Source organism: Carassius gibelio, chromosome B3 (genome assembly GCF_023724105.1).
Source record: "Carassius gibelio isolate Cgi1373 ecotype wild population from Czech Republic chromosome B3, carGib1.2-hapl.c, whole genome shotgun sequence".
NCBI lineage: Eukaryota > Metazoa > Chordata > Actinopteri > Cypriniformes > Cyprinidae > Carassius > Carassius gibelio.
In genome coordinates, this window is record NC_068398.1 from 32,180,174 (window position 1) to 32,200,774 (window position 20,601).

General features: G+C 42.2%; 2 protein-coding genes across 4 annotated transcripts in view; both read left to right on the forward strand.

Moving 5' to 3' along the window:
• The first annotated feature begins 259 nt into the window (after positions 1-259).
• Positions 260-4,029, forward strand: LOC127953130 (uncharacterized). Its single transcript, XM_052552088.1, has 3 exons — positions 260-2,096; positions 2,624-2,755; positions 3,113-4,029. The coding sequence occupies exons 1-3, from the start codon at positions 278-280 to the stop codon at positions 3,361-3,363; spliced, it is 2,202 nt and encodes a 733-aa protein (XP_052408048.1). The 5' UTR covers positions 260-277; the 3' UTR covers positions 3,364-4,029.
• An 8,083-nt stretch (positions 4,030-12,112) lies between these two features.
• Positions 12,113-20,601, forward strand: part of LOC127953121 (NACHT, LRR and PYD domains-containing protein 3) — a 53,050-nt gene continuing 44,561 nt past the window's right edge. Inside the window, exons 1-2 of one of the 3 annotated variants that reach the window (XM_052552061.1) lie at positions 12,132-12,213; positions 13,489-13,663. The gene's annotated coding sequence lies outside the window, so the exon portion shown is untranslated. Of the gene's footprint in view, positions 12,214-13,488; positions 13,664-20,601 lie in introns of all 3 variants that reach the window. The other 2 variants (XM_052552059.1, XM_052552060.1) reach the window with 2 other exon arrangements.

The following is a 20,601-nucleotide window of genomic DNA, read 5'->3' on the forward strand; positions in this document are numbered from 1 at the left end:
TGATGGCCGCCAACCCAGCGCCACAGCACAAGGTGGTCACCAGCCCAGCGCCACTGCCCAAGATGGCCGCTGAGAAATTCTTGGATTATTTCTCCACGCTGTCAAAGATCTTAGAGATTCCCAAGACTGTTCACGTCACAGCTGCTGAGCCAGCGCCACAGCACAAGATGGCCGCCAGCCCAGCACTACAGCACAAGATGGCCACTAACCTAGCGCCAATGCCCAAGATGGCCACTGGTTCAGAGCCACGGCCCAAGATGTTCGCTCGTCCAGAGTCATGGGCCAAGATGGTCGCTCGTGCAGAGTCATGGCCCAAGATGCCCGCCAATCCAGCACCACAGCACAAGATGGCTGCCAGCCCAGTGCCACAGCACAAGATGGCCGCTCACCCAGCGCCAATGCCCAAGTTGGCCACCGGTCCAGAGCCACAGTCCAAGATGGCCGCCCGTCCAGAGTCATGGCCCAAGATGGCCGTCAATCCAGCGCCACAGCACAAGGTGGCCATCAATCCAGTGCCACAGCCCAAGATGGCCGTCAATCCAGCGCCACAGCACAAGATGGCTGCCAGCCCAGTGCCACAGCACAAGATGACCCAAGTCCCAATGCCCAAGTTGCACAAGATGACCCAATGCCCAAGTTGGCCACCGGTCCAGCACCACAGCACCAGATGGCCACTTGTCCAGAGTCATGGCCCAAGATGGCTGCTTGCCCAGCGCCGCTGCACAGGAGGACAGTCACAGCTGACCCTCTGGAGTCGATTCAGGTTCCAGTTGACCTTCCAGAGTCGAGTCAGGTTCCAGTGAACTCTCCAGAGTCGAGTCAGGTTCCAGTGAACTCTCCAGAGTCGAGTCAGGTTCTAGTGAACTCTCCAGGGTTGAGTCAGGTTCCAGTGAACTCTCCAGAGTCGAGTCAGGTTCCTGTTGACCCCCCAGAGTCGAGTAAAGTTCCTGTTGACCCCCCAGAGTCAAGTCAGGTGTTCGTGGACCCTTCAGAGTCAGGACTAGTCATTCATGACCCTCCAGAGTCAGGGCTAGTCACCGATGACCCTCCAGAGTCAGGGCTAGTCACCGATGACCCTCCAGAGTCAGGGCTAGTCACCGATGACCATCCAGAGTCAGGGCTAGTTACCGATGACCTTTCAGAGTCAGTGCTAGTTACCATGGACTTTCCAGAGACAAGGCTAGTCACCGTTGACCTTTCAGAGTCAAGTCAAGTCACTGGTGATCTTCAAGGACAGAGTAAAGTCACTGGTGATTTTCAAGGGCAGAGTCAAGTCACCGGTGATCTCCAAGGACTGAGTCAAGTCACCATTGATCTGCATGAGCAAATACAAGTCACCAATGATCTTCATGTACAAATACAAGTCACCAATGATCTTCATGTACAAATGCAAGTCATCAATAATCTTCATTTACAAATGCAAGTCACCAATAATCTTCATGAGCAGTGTCAAGTCAGCACCGATCTTCTGGAATCCAGTATAAACACCATGGGATTACCAGAGTTTCGTCCTCCCGTTTGTCCGACCACACGATTGTGGTGGTCTTCTGCTTCGCACTGGGGGCCTTCAGCCTCTACCACAAGGATGTGGTGGTCTTCTGCTCTGCCCTGGGGGGCTTCCGCCTCGACCACAAGGATATGGTGGTCTTCTGTTCTGCCCTGGGGGGCTTCTGCCCTGACCACACGGTTGCGGGTGTCTTCTGCTCCGCCCTGGGGGGCTTCCGCCCTGACCACACGGTTGTGGTGTTCTTCTGCTCCGCCCTGGTGGGCTTCCGCCCTGACCACACGGTTGTGGTGGTTTTCTGCTCCGCCCTGGGGGGCATTTATAATATTTACACACTACATCAAGTTCATCATCATGATGCTAATGTTACTCTCTCTGTCTACATGGCAGAGGAGGAGACCTCTACTGTATGTCATAAACATCATAATACCAGTATTTGTCTTCCTTGTGCTGGATGTGATGTCCTTCTTCATAGTTGGACATGGAACATACAAGCTGAGTTTTAAAGTGACTTTACTGCTGTCTATTTCTGTGTTTCTGCTGATTCTTAATGACACGCTGCCCTCTACAGCTGACAAACTCCCACTGATTGGTGAGTCTTGGACCCTTTTTTTTAGAATTCAATGCTCAGATGAATTCAAAGTGATTAAATGATATTCATTAAACCTAGAGTATTCTCTTAAAAATAAAACATAGTTTAGAATTTAGGGATTTAAAACAGAACAGTCAAAATAACTTCTTATATCACATCAAATGAACATTTTATTAATTTGGACATTGTTTTGTCAAGTTTGCCTTTTACCATTTCATAGGCAATATTCAAATAATGCATTATATATATACAGGTTCAGGAAAAAAATAGTACAAAAACTTTCAAAGGGCGGTACCTTTGAAAAGGTATACCTTTGAAATGTATTTACCCCTAAAGAGTGCTTGTTAGTAACTTGAAACTATATTTTAGAAACTAAGTTTTAATAAAAATTATAATAAAGAAACACTTTAAAGGTTATGCCCCAGTGACAGCTTTTGCCCCCCCCCCCCCAAATCCATCTTTCCTCCCTTTTTTTAAAGTGTGTAATAACACAGAAAAGCTGCAGTCATAGTTTGCTGTTTTCACAGGGATTTACTGCAGTGGGATTTTCATTCTCATCGGCATCAGCATTCTGGAAACCATCCTGGTGAATTTTCTGAAAGCTAAAGAAGCTGAGAAGATATCAGTGGAAACAACAACTACTGCTACGTGCCAAGATGGTAAGAGACTACACAGCATTTGATTAAGAGCAACATTTTCCAGTATTTTATACTTTCACTTTATAAATTAATGTTTATTAATTTCATTAGTAAAATTCCACAACATATCTAATTGTCCAAATTCTGACACATTTGGAATATATGTCAACTCTTTAAAAAAGCAGAAATGATAAATCTTAATAGCTTAACTAGGTCTTCATGCTTTGCAGTCTGTTAGTTCACCTCATCTCCAGAGTCGTTTCTCTAATGGCGTATCAGCAAAGACCCTCCTCACCAAAAAAAGTACATATGTGAGACTATGCATACCACAAAATGCATCCTTATCCAGAGCCTGCTTTGCTTTTTCCCCTCTCATAGACAGTGTCAGAGACCTGCAGAGCCCCCCAGACTTAGTTACAGATCAGAATGAAGAACAGTTTTATACCCTTGGCCTTCTGAAGCTGATCTTTACTGAGTGTTGTGCTCCAATTCAACAAAACCAGCGAGAGAAGATATCTCTGTGCTGGACCAGAGTGGCAAGAATCATAAATGTGACCTTCTTGGCTCTTTACATAATCACCATTACTGTGTTTCTGTCTGTTCTAGGGAAGCTTTGGTTTTATACGTAAAAAAGCACACGATACAGAAGCACCATAAGCCTAGAACCAATCCAAAAGTATATATACATTTAGTAAGTAGTTTTGAGAGTATAGGGAGACTGAAGGAGAGTGAGTGGTTGCTGCAGAGCTTTTTTGGTGTTATTTGCTTTACGCTATTTTCTAATTCTCTACAAACACAAACTGTAGCAAGATTATTTTTGTATATATACTTTCTTTTTTTCCCCTTCTTCTTTTTTTCAACAAAAAGACAAACTCTGTCCAATAATAGCTCTAAGTTAGTGCACATAATTCAAAGTCAAAGCTTTAAAGATGGAATCAAAATGACTTGCTGGCAGAGTAAAATAATACAAATGCTTTGTATTCAATACTGCTATCACTTTTAAACAAATCCAAAAACTCAATGCCTCTATTAAACAAATTATCCATGACCTGTTTCAGACAAAAAAATAAGATTAATAATTGAAAGCTTTCAGAGTATCTCTTTATGTCTTCACCTATTGACTTAATCACTAGTGCAGGGGTATCTTACCCTTCTGCTGGAGAGCTACTATTTGAAGGGATTGATTGGCAATCCCCTCCTTTTCTAATCTGTAATAAATAGGTTTATAGTTTTCAAAAAACTAGTGTATCTATTCTGGTATTTATGTTATAAGCAATGACTGTTTTTGGTATCTGGGAGGCTCTGAACCATGTTATGACAGTGTTTAATCATCTAGCCTGGATTCCAGAGAATATGTATTTGTTTTTGTAATAACTCATAAGAATCATTAAATAATCAAATATTATATTTCACACACACACACTAAAAAACTTGTTATTAGTTTAACTTTGTTCTTGTTCATTTTGTTCTGTGATTTTCATGATCACTGTATGAGACGTGTAAAAATCAACCTAGTGCCAAGGAACAGAGAATTAGAAAACAGGAGAATCAACAGCTGTCAAATCAAGATTTGTAACCAACAATGCTTAAGATATTGCTTACGAATGGGACTTAATGTCTCCAAGATACCATCTTTGAGAAAAGATACCATGTTTGGATGTTGCTAGCATTATATCTATGTTATCAGAATCTCTAGAAATTATGTCAACAGATCAACCATGCGACTAAATACTAGTGTTTCTGTATTCTAAATTAGTTTGAGCTTGGCTGCTTATACTTATTACGGCATTTGGAAGTGTGGAGAACTCTTTCTACGATAAACTCAAATTCAAATTTGGTATTCGTTGAGAATATTGTTCTCTAAGGGGTTTGTGACGAGTGGAGTGGGGCCGTGGGAACGAGGTGAGGCCGGTGGAGTGATTGGAGATGAGCGACACCTGCTCGACCCACCGGTCTCGAGTCCCACGGAGGAGATGGAGGGATATAAAACAGGAGCGACGACAGTGATGGACGAGAGAGGACCAGGCCTGGGCTTTATTTTATGTTTTGGTTTTTATTTGAGCACATCAGTCGTCCGTGAGGGGCTGGTGCGCTGTTTTGAGTTTATTTTGTAATTAAAGTTTCTTATTTGATTGTCCGGCGGTTCCCGCCGGTTCCCGCTTATGTTATTTTTATTTTTTTTTGTAGCAGTAATTCCAGTTATATCTAATGGTATGTTTGTTGTTATACCTCTTGAAGCTTGATTATGGATTGTAAATAATTGTAAATAAAATGTATAACCCATAAAATTCATTTTCCCATCTGAAGCATTTAATAAATTAATAGAACCTAGCATTTCCACCAAGTCTTGCCTGTCACACAGGGGCTACCGCTAGCTTACGCATAAGCTTGCTGAAAGAGCTGTCTCGACAGTTCTCTAGTAGCAAAACCCTGTTTAGATAGGTATCCCAGGATACATAATTGGAGTAGCGCCCATGATGAACGGGGCTTTTATCAACACAAGACAGGGCACGAAGCAACCGCGCAAAGTCCTCACCATATAGGATTTTGGAAAGAACGCAGAATACTAGCGTGCGAACTTACCACAGTGTGGATTTCAGAAAGTGCGCACAGAAAGACTTTCAGAAAGACTTCATGTGCACACTTACCATAGCATGGATTTTCAAATACTGTTCTAAGGAGGGGCTTTCGTGTTCGAAGTTCCGTATTCAGGGAACTAACGTTAGTCAAAATGAACCAAATAGAATAGATCAAAATGGTAAAATCTAATTATTACTTTGTGTTAATTAGCATGACTGTTTGGCCATAATAGTTTAACTTGGTCAGTGGGTGAAAAGCTTGAACAAACTGAACAAAATGTTAAATTTATTCTTAAACAGGGTTTTCAAAAGAATTTGGTTTAACTGTATAAGTATGGAGTTGCTTTCCTTTTTTCTGAACTGGTGTAATAAATGTTAATTTTTTATTAGTTAACCTGCCTGTGTTGTTAATGTTGTCATATTGTTTGTGATTTTAATTTTAAATCACATTTTGGGCTCATTTAACCCAGCAGTATATAACCTATAGTACATTTCAAACAATTTTTAATTAAATAAAGCTAGTTGAACAAACTCAGAGTTTTAGAGTATACACACACACACACACACTTGTTTGTTTTTGTGAAAAGTGGGGACATCCCATAGGTGTAATGGTTTTTATACTGTACAAACTGTATATTCTATGGCCCTACACCAAACCTACACCTAACCCTAACCCTCACAGGAAACTTTGTGCATTTTTACTTTCTCAACAAAAAACTCACTCTGTATGGTTTTGGAAAATGGGGACATGGGTTATGTCCTCATAAGTCACCCTCTTCTCATAATACCTGTGTCATACCCATGTCATTATACAGTTGTGTTGTACAGTAGAGTTGTGTCCTGATATGTATATGTAACATCAAGGCATTGATGTTTGCCTGCAAAACTACCACTGGCTCTGCACCCATTTACCTAAATTTGTTACTTCAGACTTATGTGCCCTCTAGAAGCTTGCGTTCTGCAAGTGAACATCACTTGATTGTGCCATCCCAAAGAAGCACAAAGTCACTTTTACGGACTTTTAAATTAAATGTTCCCTCCTGGTGGAATGAACTCCCCAACTCAATCTGGACAGCTGAGTCCTTAGCCATCTTCAAGAATCGGCTAAAAACACATCTCTTCCATCTTTATTTGACCCTCTAACTTTAACACTCACTATTCTAATTCTATTCTTTAAAAAATCGAACTACCTTTCTAATCTTTTTGTATTCTATTTTCTTTTAATTTATTATGCAATTGTGTATGTAGGTGTGTGTGTATGTGTAAAGACCTCTATCTCTATCTTGCTCTATTCTTTTATTTTTTTATTCTATCTGTTTTCTTTTTATTTATTATATTATTTAAAATCCCATGCTATGTGTAATGTATTAACCTAACTGAGACTTGTTGTAGCACTTATATATCATTGCTCTTTTTGTTGTTTTTGATTGCTTCCACTGTCACACACACACACACATATATATATATATATATGTGTGTGTGTGTGTGTGTGTGTGTGTGTGTGTGTGCGTGCGTGTGTGTGTGACCCTGGACCAGAAAACCAGTCATAATTCACTGGGGTATATTTTTAGCAATAACCCCCCAAAAAAAGAACATTTTATGGGTCACAATTATAAATGTTTATGCCAAAAATCATTAGTATATTAAGTAAAGATCATGTTTCATGAAGATATTTAGTAAATTTAGTACATTAAATATATCAAAACCTAATTTTTGATTAGTAATATACATTGCTAGAACTTCATTTTGACAATATAAAGGTGATTTTCTCAGTATTTAGATTTTTTTTTTTTTTTTTTTGCACCCTCAGATTCGAGTTTTCAAATAGTTGTATTTCGGAAAAATATTGTTCTATTCTAACAAACACACATCAATGGAAATTTTATTTATTCAGCTTTCAGATTATTTATAAATCTCAATTTCGATAAATTTACCCTTATGACTGGATTTGTGGTCCAGAGTCTCATATATAAACACACACACACGCACACGCACACTAACACATACTACACCAGCTTCATGAAATAAGCCACAGGTAAAATATATTAGATTTATTTTCCCTCTTTTTGTTTACCTGATAGTCATGGGGTCAGAGATTCACTCAAGCAACCTAGAAGGCTCTATGCTCACTTGTATTTGCAGGTAAACACAAAGACAATATCCCTTGAAATTTGATGGTCCATGAGCTGCATTGTAATTCCTCACATTAGTTGTTTGTCTTGAGCTGTGCTTGAAGTGTAGAACAAACACCTTGTCACATTTCCTTGGTTGGAACAACCAATATATATGGTGATACATAAAAATGTCAAGCATTTTTGTATCATCACATGACCAGGGTTAGTGAAATTTGTTTGCATAGCTCTCACACAATGCCATCATAATGAATTTAATTTGTGGATGAATGTAAGTGGTGGTGTCCCTGAAGCAATGCAGGCTTAAGTGTCATCTCGCTCAAGGGCAAGATCTGCTTTATTCTCGCTGAACCTAAACCACTAAACCACACAAACGTGACTCACAGATCACATATACAGACTGTGTACAGATATATCACTACAGAATTAGTGGCAGCTGTATTGAGATTTAATTTATTATTGCCTTTCTGAGATAATAAAATCATTTTATGTTTGAGGTTATAATGTATTACTGTGCAAGAAACTGTGAGAACAAGTTTTTTAATTAATTGATAATCTGCTCAAGAGTGATGGATCTGCCATGAACACGAGCAAATCACAACAACAACAAAAAGTCCATAGCCACAAACAGGAATCAAAGTGTGATTAAACTGTGAAATCTGTATTTGCTTGCTAGTTTAAAATGTAAAACCAGCATGCATTTCCCTAACTCTTTCTTCACTTGTTATTTGCTTATTTTAGCCAGTCATTCCACACTAATGTTTAATGGGACCATGAACTTGGTAAAAGACAGATCATTATAACTTTTTCCTCTTTTTTCTTAGCTATAGTGATCTTACTTTCACCCACCCACGGAGGCTAAATGTGATGTGAAAGACTGGTGGGATAACACTAACTTGTAGAACTTCTTGCTATATTAAACAAAAGGAAGACAGGTGTAATAAATTACATTTAACAAAAGGTAAACAATAGAAATCGAAAACTACTAAATGAATACCACATATAATAATGAAATAAAGTGCTTAATTAAGATGCATAAAATTCAACTGATTAAGATGAGTATTGCTATGGCAGAGTTATGTTATCTCCTTGCCAGCAAACCCATGTGTGGCCCAGATGGGCGAAACACGGGCTATCTAACTGGGGTCAATCCAGTTTGTCCTCAGTTTCCATGAGGGCCCCACATGGGTCGGCCCAGGTGAGTTAATGAAATGAACACTGCTCAGTGTGAATACTACAGAGTGCTTAAAATAAGACTGAAGAAACATTGCAGTTCATTAGATAATTTAGTGATTTAGTAGGTTCCGACTGAGCATTAGTGACAAACACCTGCTTAAAGGGGGGGTGAAATGCTTGTTTTCACTCAATATCCTGTTAATCTTGAGTACCTATAGAGTAGTACTGCATCTTTAGTTTTATTATATTCATAAGAGAAAGATAGTCTGTACCCATTTTTCCCGGAAAAACACGAGCGACTGGAGGCGTGACGTGTGGGCGGAGCTAAAGAATCACGAGCGCCAGTAGGCTTTTGCGTTGAGAGAATGTGGAAGCTGTGACATTACCGTGAGGAAAAAACCATCATCCAAAACAAACCATGGCTTACAGTCAGATTCAGCCATTTATTTATGATCTAGAATCAGATCCCGAGGCTGAAACTGAACGAGAGCAGCAGCAGCAACGACTCGCTCCAAGCGGGGCTCAAACCCAGGTCTCCGGCATGGGAGGCGGACGCACCAACAAGGAGGCAGAGATATTTTAAGCAGTTTTACTCACCGCCTGTGGTTCCAACACACGATCGTTACCCTTTTTCGTTGGGATTGCATCATCCTTAAGAAATAAACGATGTCCAAATCCGGCATCAAATTGAGCCATGTTTGTAAAACAAGCATCTTCGAAATGCAGGGGAATAAACACAAACACTTGCACAACTCCGTTGATGCTCTGTAAACATAAACTCCATCCACTTGTCCCTTAATGCTGTTTTTTTTTTTTTGGTAATCTGTGCAGGGTTGTCTTGCCCTGGCAACCAACAACACACTTCTTTTGTGACTTTTCACGACGCTCTCGCTCTGATCAGTGAATGTCTCTGCTCCACGGGAGCACGCACTCTTCCGGCAGAAGGAAAATCCGCTCCATCTAACGTCACACAGAGCCATACTCGAAAAAAACTTTCCGAAACTTGTGACAAACCAGAAGTAGTATTTTTGGAACAGAAATACTCCTTCAAACGTACAACTTAATTTTTGAAACTTTGTCCATGTTTAGCATGGGAAACCAACTCTTTAACAGTGTAAAAAACTCAGTATGCATGAAATAGCATTTCACCCCCCCTTTAAAGCTCCAATATGGAGGAATTTTGTAATAAAATTTCCGAAAATAACTTGCACAGTGTGATATATTTCCTCCAGTTGTGTACTTACAATATCTCAAAAGTCTCCAAAGATTTTTTATTTCAGAGAAATTCCGATTTTAAATAACTGGCCGTCCCGGAAAAGAAATGTCGCCTCTCAGTGACGCAATGTCTGCTCTATACTTTGTTTCCGGTGTACACCATGTGATGTTCCACCACACCGGCATATCACATGGTCAAATGTGAAAGTAGTGGTTATGTTATGCGGCCGCGCGTATGGTTGGTTGTCGTTGTTATAGATCACGATTACTCTTTGGCGAGTATTGAAGTGCCAGTAAAACGTAAGCACACATATTCATATACACGCAGACTGTGTGACAAACGGAGGAATAAAACCAGGATAAATATCGGCCAGGCATTTACAAGATGGAGAGAGCTGCGCGAAAATCTTGGACTTGACAGAGACTCTGCTCTCGCGAGTATATTGATAGAGAAGTAAGCAAATCAATTACTTATTTGTTATTGTACAAGTAACATAATAGTTACAGTAAAGATGATTTTAATTGATATGAATTACACCACATGCCTGTACATTCTGTCACTGTAGCATTTTTTTTTTTATCAATAACGTTACCTGTGAGAAAATAACATAACGTGGCAAATGGACTGTTTCAGTTTCAATAATAGCACTTATAATAGCACTTTGTACTAAGGTAAGGATTTTTATCACGTGTGGTGACCGAGATTTTGGCAGTACAATTAAATACAATCAGATATGTGTTCCAATTTAGATACATTGCTATGGTGAAAACGCATTAAAAACGACATCTCCCATCGTCACCTGCTTCATAGCGTCATCAAGCTTCGCCTTTGTTATTGTTGGAAAAGCGCCCTCTTGTGGTCAATAACAAAAATTCCATATTGCAGCTTTTTAAAAAAAGAGATGAGCAGAAACACAAAAACTACTCTTGACTTCCTGCCACAGCCTGAAAAACAACTACAAACACAATATTTAAAATCTTCTCCAGATCTTAGCAGAGGATGATTAAGCAACTCCACAAACATTGTTGCCTTGTACCTTACAGGTGCAGTGACAATAAAGTTGAATCTAATCTAAAACAGCATTACCAGCTTTACTCATTACTAACCAGACTGACTTTATTTTTTTAAGACGTCCATAAAAGTTGAATTCACTATTATGGTGAATAATGTTTGCTTTAATAGGGCTCTTGTCTCTTGAACTATTCTTTATGTTTGTTTTCATTGCAATGGTGTATTTAGAAAACACATTACACATTCACATTCAAGAAAATCCGTTTATATTTGCCATTTATCAAAGGTGATGTAAGTTTCATTGTTATAAACTGCCCTCATTCACAGAGCTCATCACTGATTGAATGTGGCTTGTCGTCATCAATATAGATTTGTAGTTCATGGGGATTTTATTACATTTTCTTCAGTCAGACTTTACTTTTTATTAAAACCTGTAGTCTAACTGAGGGAAATAATTCAACTGGAATTCACAGTGTTGCTGACAAATCCTCAGTCAAATTATGAACATTGTCATATTGTATGCTTGTATATAAGTCATAGAGTAAATCTACCTTCAGATCAATGTATTTTGCTGGGATTCTAGTTAGTTATTGAATTATTATATTATACATTACTATAACTAATTACATTATGTATTATATTTGTTATAACAATCTTATTAAAGTTCTTAATGTAGTACTAATATTAATTTATTATTAAAAGATTATTCTATTCCAAATCTATTCCACATTTTGTAATGCACTGAATGAAGTAGGGCTGAACATTTGTTTGATATTTACAATTTTACAGTTTCAATCCACATTCATTGCATAAGTACATCACAATTCAATAGCCTTCAACATTGCGATTTGTTTCATTTTTACCTGGAGTTTGATTGTCCCTCATCTCACAATGTACTGTTTTCAGACAGATGAACTCCTGTGACATAACATTTGACAACTCATCTATATTATGGTAATATTAGCATACCTGCTTTTGGTTTATTGTGTTGCTGCCCAATATATTTTACTGCAAGTTTCCCACATTACTCTATTTCACCCAATGGTTATCTGTGAGTTAGAAAAGTTATTTATCTATTTATTTGTTCTTTTGACATACAACAAATATGCCTACTGTTCAATACTCCAGAGCAGTATTATTTTTATTCATGTATTATATTTTTAGGCTTGCTGTAGCGATGACGTAAAGCACGCATCCTGGATTCAAACCTCATCGCGTTCAGTCGATAGTGCGGCGCTGAAGGAAGCGGAACTCACGTGACTCACAAAAAGAAACCGGAAGCGATCGGAATCAGATGCTTTACTTTCTACGATCAGATGTCTAGACGCCATTTCGGATGATTGAAAAGTGATTTTGCATGTTACGGTAAGTTAATTAAAATATTTCGTAGCTGTAATATCAATAAGGACCTTTTTGTGTCTAAACATTAGGTCGAACTCAAAAACGTTAAATTTGTTTGAATTCTCGAGAGCGACTTCATGGCAGACAGAAGAACAAGGCCTAGGCTGTGTTTCCGCAATCATAATTCCTTTAATAACCATAATGTGAAAGAGTCAAATTAATTTTGAGAAAGTTAAACTCATTTTATTATTGTATACCTGCAGAAAGAAATCCATGCCATCACTGAAAACATAGAGAATAAGGTGACCATAATATCTCAACTGTGAAAACTGCAAATAATGATTAATAATTACAAATAATAAAAAATGAGCTCTTAAGAGTACATGTACCATGAACTCATAAGTCATACATATTACAGAAAAAAAAGAATAAATACAAAGCATACAGTGACTTCATCACAAAGCCCTTAAACTCATTTTGAAAAAAAAAAAAAAAAAAAAAAAAAAAAAATATATATATATATATATATATATATATATATATATATATATATATATATATATATATATATATATATATATACACACACACATACTGGTTTTAAACGGTTTATCTCAAAACATCACTTGTCACACAAGTGAACATTTTACAAATCGGAGGTACAATATTCAAAACATTTATAATAAAAGATTTATAATAAATAGAGTTCAGATGCAAAAGCCTCTGAATGCAGTCTTACATTTTCTTCTAAGATATGTTTATGCTATGTTCAGTTATTTCAGTTTAATGGCAAAAATAAACTATTCATTGCCATTAATCTGAAATTGCTGAAACCTTCAAATAGGAGCCTGATAAAAATTAAAGAATTTCAAATGTCACTCAAACTCTTCTTTTTTTTCTATATCAAAATTTGCATGAATATACTTCCATTTTTAGTCTTTTTTTCCCCTTAACAAAATATCTTCAGAAATGAATTTATTAGTTTTTGCTTGGTTTAACGGGTGATATGGTAAAACAGGTTTGTGAAATCAACAGATTAAGTGAATTAAATGCAGTATTTGTAAAATACACAGACTTTTTAGAAATTTTTTCATAAGCAACAGAAACGGTTTTTACATACTGCTTATATTTTAGATATAAGTAGCACCATATTTTCAAGAATAAAGTTCAGCATAGACATATATTATTTAAATACTAAAGCAGTGGGGCATATATGCTTTTATCAGTGTTGTATCATAAAAGAGGCTCATTACAACAGTGTGACTACATTTAAAAGCTTTTACCGTTCTAAAAACACAGATTTGTTGCCATTATTGGGACTGAAATGCTTCGACTAACCCGAAACACACGTGATCGTTGTCATTTGGTGAATCTGGCCAATTGTGAACAGCTGTGTCATCATCAGCGCTCCTGCAGCTGCTCTGGAGAAACTGCGGCGGATGAGTCAGCCGGCTGCTCTAGAAACAATCTCACAGTACTTTGATGGCACATGTGACATGTGGCGTCGGCGCCGTTTCAAGACAACATTTCTAACCAGCATGCACTGCTTCATGTCCGACTGCAAACCGTTTGCGCAATGCTGCGTGAAGTCGAACTCACCTATTAGGACTCTACTTTTATTAAACGTATTGATTGGTCATCTATTGTATCACACGATTAGATCATGATAACGAAGGGTAAAACCACACACCTCATAAAAATTTGTGGTATTTCTTTGAAAACAGTAGCCTAAATACATTTATTATAAATAAATGCACACATGCTTTAGCTTAATAACAGCTATTACTCCTTTAATACATTTAATATACACTCCTGAACAAAATCTTAAGACCATGGGATGCATCGCAAGTTTTACACATTTCGCACAAGTGGATCATAACCGGGTTGTAAGTGCTGCTTCAAAATGCCAAAAGTATAAACAGGATCATGAGACAAAAAATAGAGAGTAGGCAGTTTATTGAAAACTGCATTTAAAGTCAAACAGGCTGTTCATCAGCTGATCAAAAATTTAAGACCATAGCCCAAAAATAAACTCACAACAGAACTAAAAGTGTCAAAAAAGGACTCAGTAGTGAGTAGCCCCACCGTTCTTGTTGATCACTTCAAACACTCTTTTCGGCATGCTTGATGCGACTGTTTCCAGGAGGCTGGTGGGAACGTTGCTCCATGTGGTGAAGATGGCTTCACGAAGGACATTCACGGTCTGGAACTGACATCCGTTTTTGTAAACTTCCCTTGCCATCCATTCCCAAATGTTCTCAATGGGATTTAGATCAGGGGAACACGCAGGATGGTCCAAAAGAGCAACGTTATTCTCCGGGAAGAAGTCCTGGCCCCTCGGAAAAGAGGGATGCCTGCTGCAACAGATCCACATAACCAGTCGCCGTTTCACGCCCCTGCACAACCTGAAGGTCCATTTTCCCATTGAAGGAAAAAGCACCCCAGATCATGATGGTGCCTCCTCCACTGTGCCGCATAGAAAACATCTCAGGTGCGATCTCCTTGTCATGCCAGTAACGTTGGAAGCCATCAGGACCGTCCAGGTTAATTTTTTTCTCGTCAGAGAATAAAACTTTCTTCCACCTTTCAATGTCTCATGTTTGGTGTTCCCTTGCAAATTCCAAATGGGCAAGTTTGTGTCGTGGGAGGAGACGTGGCCTTTGAAGACGTTTTTTTGTTCTTGAACCCCTTCTCTAGCAGATAACTTATGGTTATTGGGCAGCAGTCAGCATCAGTAAGGGCCTTAATTTGGGTCGAGGATCGACCTGTGTCTTCATGGACAACCCGTCGGATCCTGCGGCTCAGTGCAGGTGAAATCTTTTTGGGTCTACCACTTGACTTTTTTTGTCCCATAACTTTCAGGGTTTATTAAGAAATGTAAAATGACCGTCTTACTGCGTCCAACCTCAGCAGCGATGGCGCGTTGTGTGAGACCTTGCTTGTGCAGCTCAACAATCCTGCCACGTTCAAAAAGAGAAAGCCTTTTTGCCTTTGCCATCAGGAGATCTTGACAGTATGACTGCTTGAAAAACAATGACATGAAAGCCATATTTTTGTGCAGATTTGACCTTTTTATGGCTATGGTCTTAAACTTTTGATCAGCTGATGAACAGCCTGTTTGACTTTAAATGCAGTTTTCAATAAATTGCCAACTCTCTATTTTTTTATCTCTTGCTCCTGTTTCTTCTTTTGGCATTTTGAAGCAGCACTTACAACCCGGTTATGATCCACTAGTGCGAAATGTGTAAAATTTGCAAGCATCCCCTGGTCTTAAGATTTTGTTCAGGAGTGTATGTCTACATTAATAACATCATAAAACTCCATGTTGTCACATCCACACAAGGAGAGGAGAAGACGGGTAAGTATTTTCGTGAAGCTTTATTAACATAGGACTTCAACAGAGCAGGTAAGTGTGGTCACAGACGGTGAATCTTCAAGCACTGATCAATAGGTAAGTTCAAGCACAAAGCTAGGCCAGACAACAAAGAGTCACTTCCCTTAATCGCTGTGTCTGAATCTCCACAGAGTCACAATACGGTCCACAAGGAGCAGGCAGAAGATCCACTAAGAGTGTCCATGCAATCTTGATTCCAGCCGGTGAGTGAGTGAGTGAGGTGAGTATTTAAAGGTGTGGTGATTGCTGGTGCAGGTGCAGGTAATTAGTATTCAGGTGACGGTTCACGTGGGCGGTGCATGGGAGATTGAGTGGATGGTGACTGGCAATGGTGACTGGGGCTGAGGGAACGAGCTGAGGGTGTGACACTACCCCCCCCCCCCACGGGTGACTCCAGGCATCCTAGAGTGGTGACGGGGACGACCACGACCTCTGGGAGCCGGGCGGTCCGGGTGTTGTCGGTGGAACTCTTCGAGGAGAGCCGGATCCAGGATGTCATTGCGTGGTATCCACGACCTCTCTTCGGGACCGAACCCCTCCCAATCTATGAGGTATTCCAGGTGGCCGTTCCGCCGCCGGGAGTCGAGGATCTCTTGGACCTGGTAGATGTTGTCTCCGAGGATCTCGGGTTGGTTTGGAGGGGGAGGCGGTTCTGGTTCTGTGGAGGAAGGAGAAACTGGATCAGTGTGACGTTTTAGCAGTGAGACGTGAAACGTGGGTGAAATCCGGTAGCGTGGTGGTAGGTCCAGGCGGTAGGTGACGGGATTTATCTGGGAATGGATGGTGAACGGCCCGATGTAGCGGGGACTCAGCTTTTTGCAGGGCAGTCGGAGGCGGATATCCCGAGTGGAGAGCCAAACCTTGTCTCCAGGCAGATAGACGGGATTAGGCGATCTGCGTTGGTTAGCGGTCTCTGTATGCCTCCGAACTGCCCGTTGGAGATGGATGTGAGCTGAGTCCCACACCCTCTCGCTCTCCTGGAACCAGTGATCTACCGCGGGCACCTCAGAGACTTCTCCTGACCAGGGAAACAGCGGCGGTTGATAGCCTAAAACACATTGAAAAGGGGTTAAGCCTGTAGTGGTTTGGCGAAGGGAGTTTTGGGCATACTCAGCCCACGGCAGATACTGGCTCCAGGTATCCTGGTGTTGGGAGCAGTAAGTACGGAGGTACCGTGAGATTTCTTGAATCTTCCGCTCGGTCTGGCCGTTGGTCTGAGGATGATATCCAGAAGATAGACTGACGGATGTTCCGAGGAGTTGGAAGAACGCTCGCCAGACCCTGGAGATAAACTGAGGACCTCTGTCCGATACAATGTCCTCTGGAGTGCCATAATTCCGGAACACGTTGGTGAAGAGGGCTTCGGCGGTCTCGAACGCTGTGGGAAGACCTTTTAAAGGGATTAGTTTGCAGAATTTAGAAAAACGATCTACAACAACTAGAATGGTAGTGTACCCCCGTGAGGGGGGAAGGTCAGTGGCGAAATCCACCCCTAGATGGGTCCAGGGTCGGCGAGGAATGGGCAGTGGTTGTAATTTACCCACGGGAAGTTGACGAGGTGTGGTGGTAACGGCGCAGACCGAGCATCCGAGGATGTACCGGGTAACGTCACGAACCATGTTGGGCCACCAGTACTTCTGCTGGATGAGCGAGAGGGTTCGCCTGCTGCCAGGGTGTCCTGAGCCAGGTGACGCGTGCGCACTTTCCAGTAGAGGGAGTCGCTGGTTTGTGGGCACGTACATAAGACCCGTGGGAACCTCCGGAGGTGCAGGCTCCTCGAGGGTGGCGGCTCGAATTTCCTCGTCGATCTGCCAGAGGATGGGCGCGAGGAAGACGGAGGGTGGTAGAATTGAATCAGGCTTGTTGGTGTCTGGTTCTGGTGAGTACATACGGGACAGGGCATCTGCTTTAGTGTTCTTGTGACCGGGCTGATACGTGATCTGAAAATTAAAGCGAGCAAAGAAGAGTGACCAATGAGCCTGACGAGCATTGAGTCTTTTGGCGTTCTGCAGATATTGGAGTTTTTTGTGGTCGGTGACAACAGTGAATGGAAACTGAGCTCCCTCTAGCCAGTGCCGCCACTCCTCAAGGGCGAGTTTAATGGCCAACAACTCACGGTCTCCGATTCCATAATTGCATTCGGCAGGAGAGAGTTTCTTAGAGAAGTACGCACACGGATGGAGTGAGCAAGGTTCACCAGACGTTTGGGATAACACGGCTCCAATGCCGTGATTGGCCGCATCAACCTCTACGACGAAAGGCTTGGACGGGTCAGGATGTCGAAGAATGGGTGCTGAGGTGAAGAGGTGTTTAAGATGGCTGAAGGCCTCTCGAGCTTGGGGTGTCCAGTGCAGCTGGCGCTGACCTCCTTTTAGGAGGGATGTTAGAGGAGCCGAGTGCAGGCTGTAGTTCTTGATAAAGCGCCGGTAGAAATTGGCAAAGCCAAGGAAACGCTGGAGTTCTTTCACCGTTGTGGGCTCCGCCCAGTTGGCCACAGCATCTACCTTGGCTGACTCCATCTGAACTCCCTCCGCAGAGATCACATATCCGAGGAAGGAGACGGTAGTGCAGTGAAACTCACACTTCTCAGCTTTTAGGTAGAGGTGGTGGTCTCGGAGTCGTTGTAAGACGTGGCGGACATGGGTTTGGTGTTCTTCTATGTTCCGGGAGTAGATCAGGATATCGTCTATGTAGACAATGACGAATTGGTGGAGATAATCACGGAATATTTCGTTCATGAAACTCTGGAAGATGGATGGACTGTTAGCAAGCCCATAGGGCATAACCTGATATTCGTAGTGCCCGGCAGGGGTGATGAAGGCAGTCTTCCACTCGTCTCCCTCTCGGATACGGATCAGATTGTAGGCACTGCGGAGGTCGAGTTTGGTGAACACCTTGGCTTCGCGCAGTTCCTCCAGAGCCGCCGGAACGAGTGGTAACGGGTAGGCGAACTTGACGGTGGCGTCATTTAGCACCCGATAGTCGATGCATGGTCGAAGTCCGCCATCCTTTTTGGGGACGAAGAAGAAACTGGATGCAGCTGGAGATGTGGATGGTCTGATGAACCCCTGATCGAGAGCCTCCTGGATGTATTCCTCCATCGCCACCTGCTCAGGACGGGAGAGTGGATATATTTTCCCATGTGGTAGCTTGGCACCTGGCAGCAGGTCGATACAACAGTCCCAGGGCCGATGTGGCGGTAATCGGGTGGCTTGTTCCTTGCTGAACACATCGGAGTAGGAGGAGTAAAGGGCAGGTCTTCCTATGGAGGTGGAGTGCAATTGAAGGTGCGGTGGCGCAGACTGTGAACTCTGGACTGGTGAACGGTGAATGTGACTCTGGCATCCCGGGTCCCATGCCTGGATCTCCCCTGTGCTCCAATTGATTTGTGGGTTATGTTGGGCCAGCCACGGCCTACCCAGGACGACGTCCACGGTAGCGCGAGGAAGTACGAGGAGGGCCAGTTGTTCCCGGTGTCCGTGGGGCAGAACGAGTTGTAGCTCGTGTGTCCTTCTAGTTATTTTGCCACCGCCTAATGGTGATCCTTGGATGGTAGTGATACGGTAAGTGGTCTCATTCTGGATGATGGGTATACGGTGCTTGGTTACGAAGTGAGATGAGATGAAGTTGCTTGCGGCTCCGGAATCCACCAGGACATGGATGGAAAGATTACGTGAGTTAATTGTTATCTGGGCTTTGATATGAGGTATGTGAGATACAGATGGGGTAATTGAAACTGTACTCACCATTGGGCGAGGCGGACGGACCGGGCAGGCGTGGATCAGGTGTGTGGCCTCGCCACAGTATAAACACAGCCGCTCCTGGATGCGGCGTCTCCGTTCAGAGGCATTTAGGCGGTAGGAGTCGGTGATCATGGGTTCCTCCTGATCTCGTTGGGGCGAGGGCGTTCTGGCCGATGGAGAGATGGTATATGAAGCCGGGGAGGCACAAGCCGAGAGGTGCTGAGCAACATTTATAGTTTTTCTAATGAATGTCTCTAGACTGACATTATCGTCGTAAATGACCATTTGCTTTCTGATCTGGGGTTTTAAACCTTTACGGTATGCAGCTAGTAGGGCAGTTTGGTTCCAACCACTGGTGGCGGCTAATGTCCGGAAACGGAGAGTGTAGTTGTGTATTTCAGCGGCTCCCTGGCGGAGATTTAAGAGTTCATCATGGGTTGAAAGAGGAGTTAGAGCCACCCCGAACACTTCCTGGAGGTGGGCGACGAAGGCGTCGAATGAGGATAGAACTGGACTCTGGGAGCTCCAAAGAGCCTCTGCCCATTGTAGCGCTCGTCCGGTGAGGAGCGAGATCACAAAGGCGACTTTGGTGGCCTCATTGGGGAATTTACTGGTATTTGCGTTGACGAACAGTGAGCACTGCAGAATAAACCCACTGCAGCCACTCGGTTCACCCGCATAGCACGTGGGACATGCAAGGGGCGTGCTGTTGGTGGAGGAAGCACCAGTTTCGGTGGGTGGTGAAACTGACTGTAGTACTTGGCGGAGGGCAGTCACCATTTCGGTGAACGGGTCCGGTGCCGCTCCCTGAGCTGCAGCGTTGACATCCATGGGAGATATGAAGTTCTGTTTTTAAGGGCTGGAATCCTGTCACATCCACACAAGGAGAGGAGAAGACGGGTAAGTATTTTCGTGAAGCTTTATTAACATAGGACTTCAACAGAGCAGGTAAGTGTGGTCACAGACGGTGAATCTTCAAGCACTGATCAATAGGTAAGTTCAAGCACAAAGCTAGGCCAGACAACAAAGAGTCACTTCCCTTAATCGCTGTGTCTGAATCTCCACAGAGTCACAATACGGTCCACAAGGAGCAGGCAGAAGATCCACTAAGAGTGTCCATGCAATCTTGATTCCAGCCGGTGAGTGAGTGAGTGAGGTGAGTATTTAAAGGTGTGGTGATTGCTGGTGCAGGTGCAGGTAATTAGTATTCAGGTGACGGTTCACGTGGGCGGTGCATGGGAGATTGAGTGGATGGTGACTGGCAATGGTGACTGG

What these genes read in the sequence shown, in the direction of transcription:
- LOC127953130 (XM_052552088.1), top strand. Translation starts at nt 278, where the DNA reads ATGGGCCAAGATGGTCGCTCGTGCAGAGTCATGGCCCAAGATGCCCGC. An exon ending in TGACAAACTCCCACTGATTG is followed by an intron (nt 2,097 to 2,623) that starts GTGAGTCTTGGA and finishes CTGTTTTCACAG; the next exon opens with GGATTTACTGCAGTGGGATT. An exon ending in TACTGCTACGTGCCAAGATG is followed by an intron (nt 2,756 to 3,112) that starts GTAAGAGACTAC and finishes CCCCTCTCATAG; the next exon opens with ACAGTGTCAGAGACCTGCAG.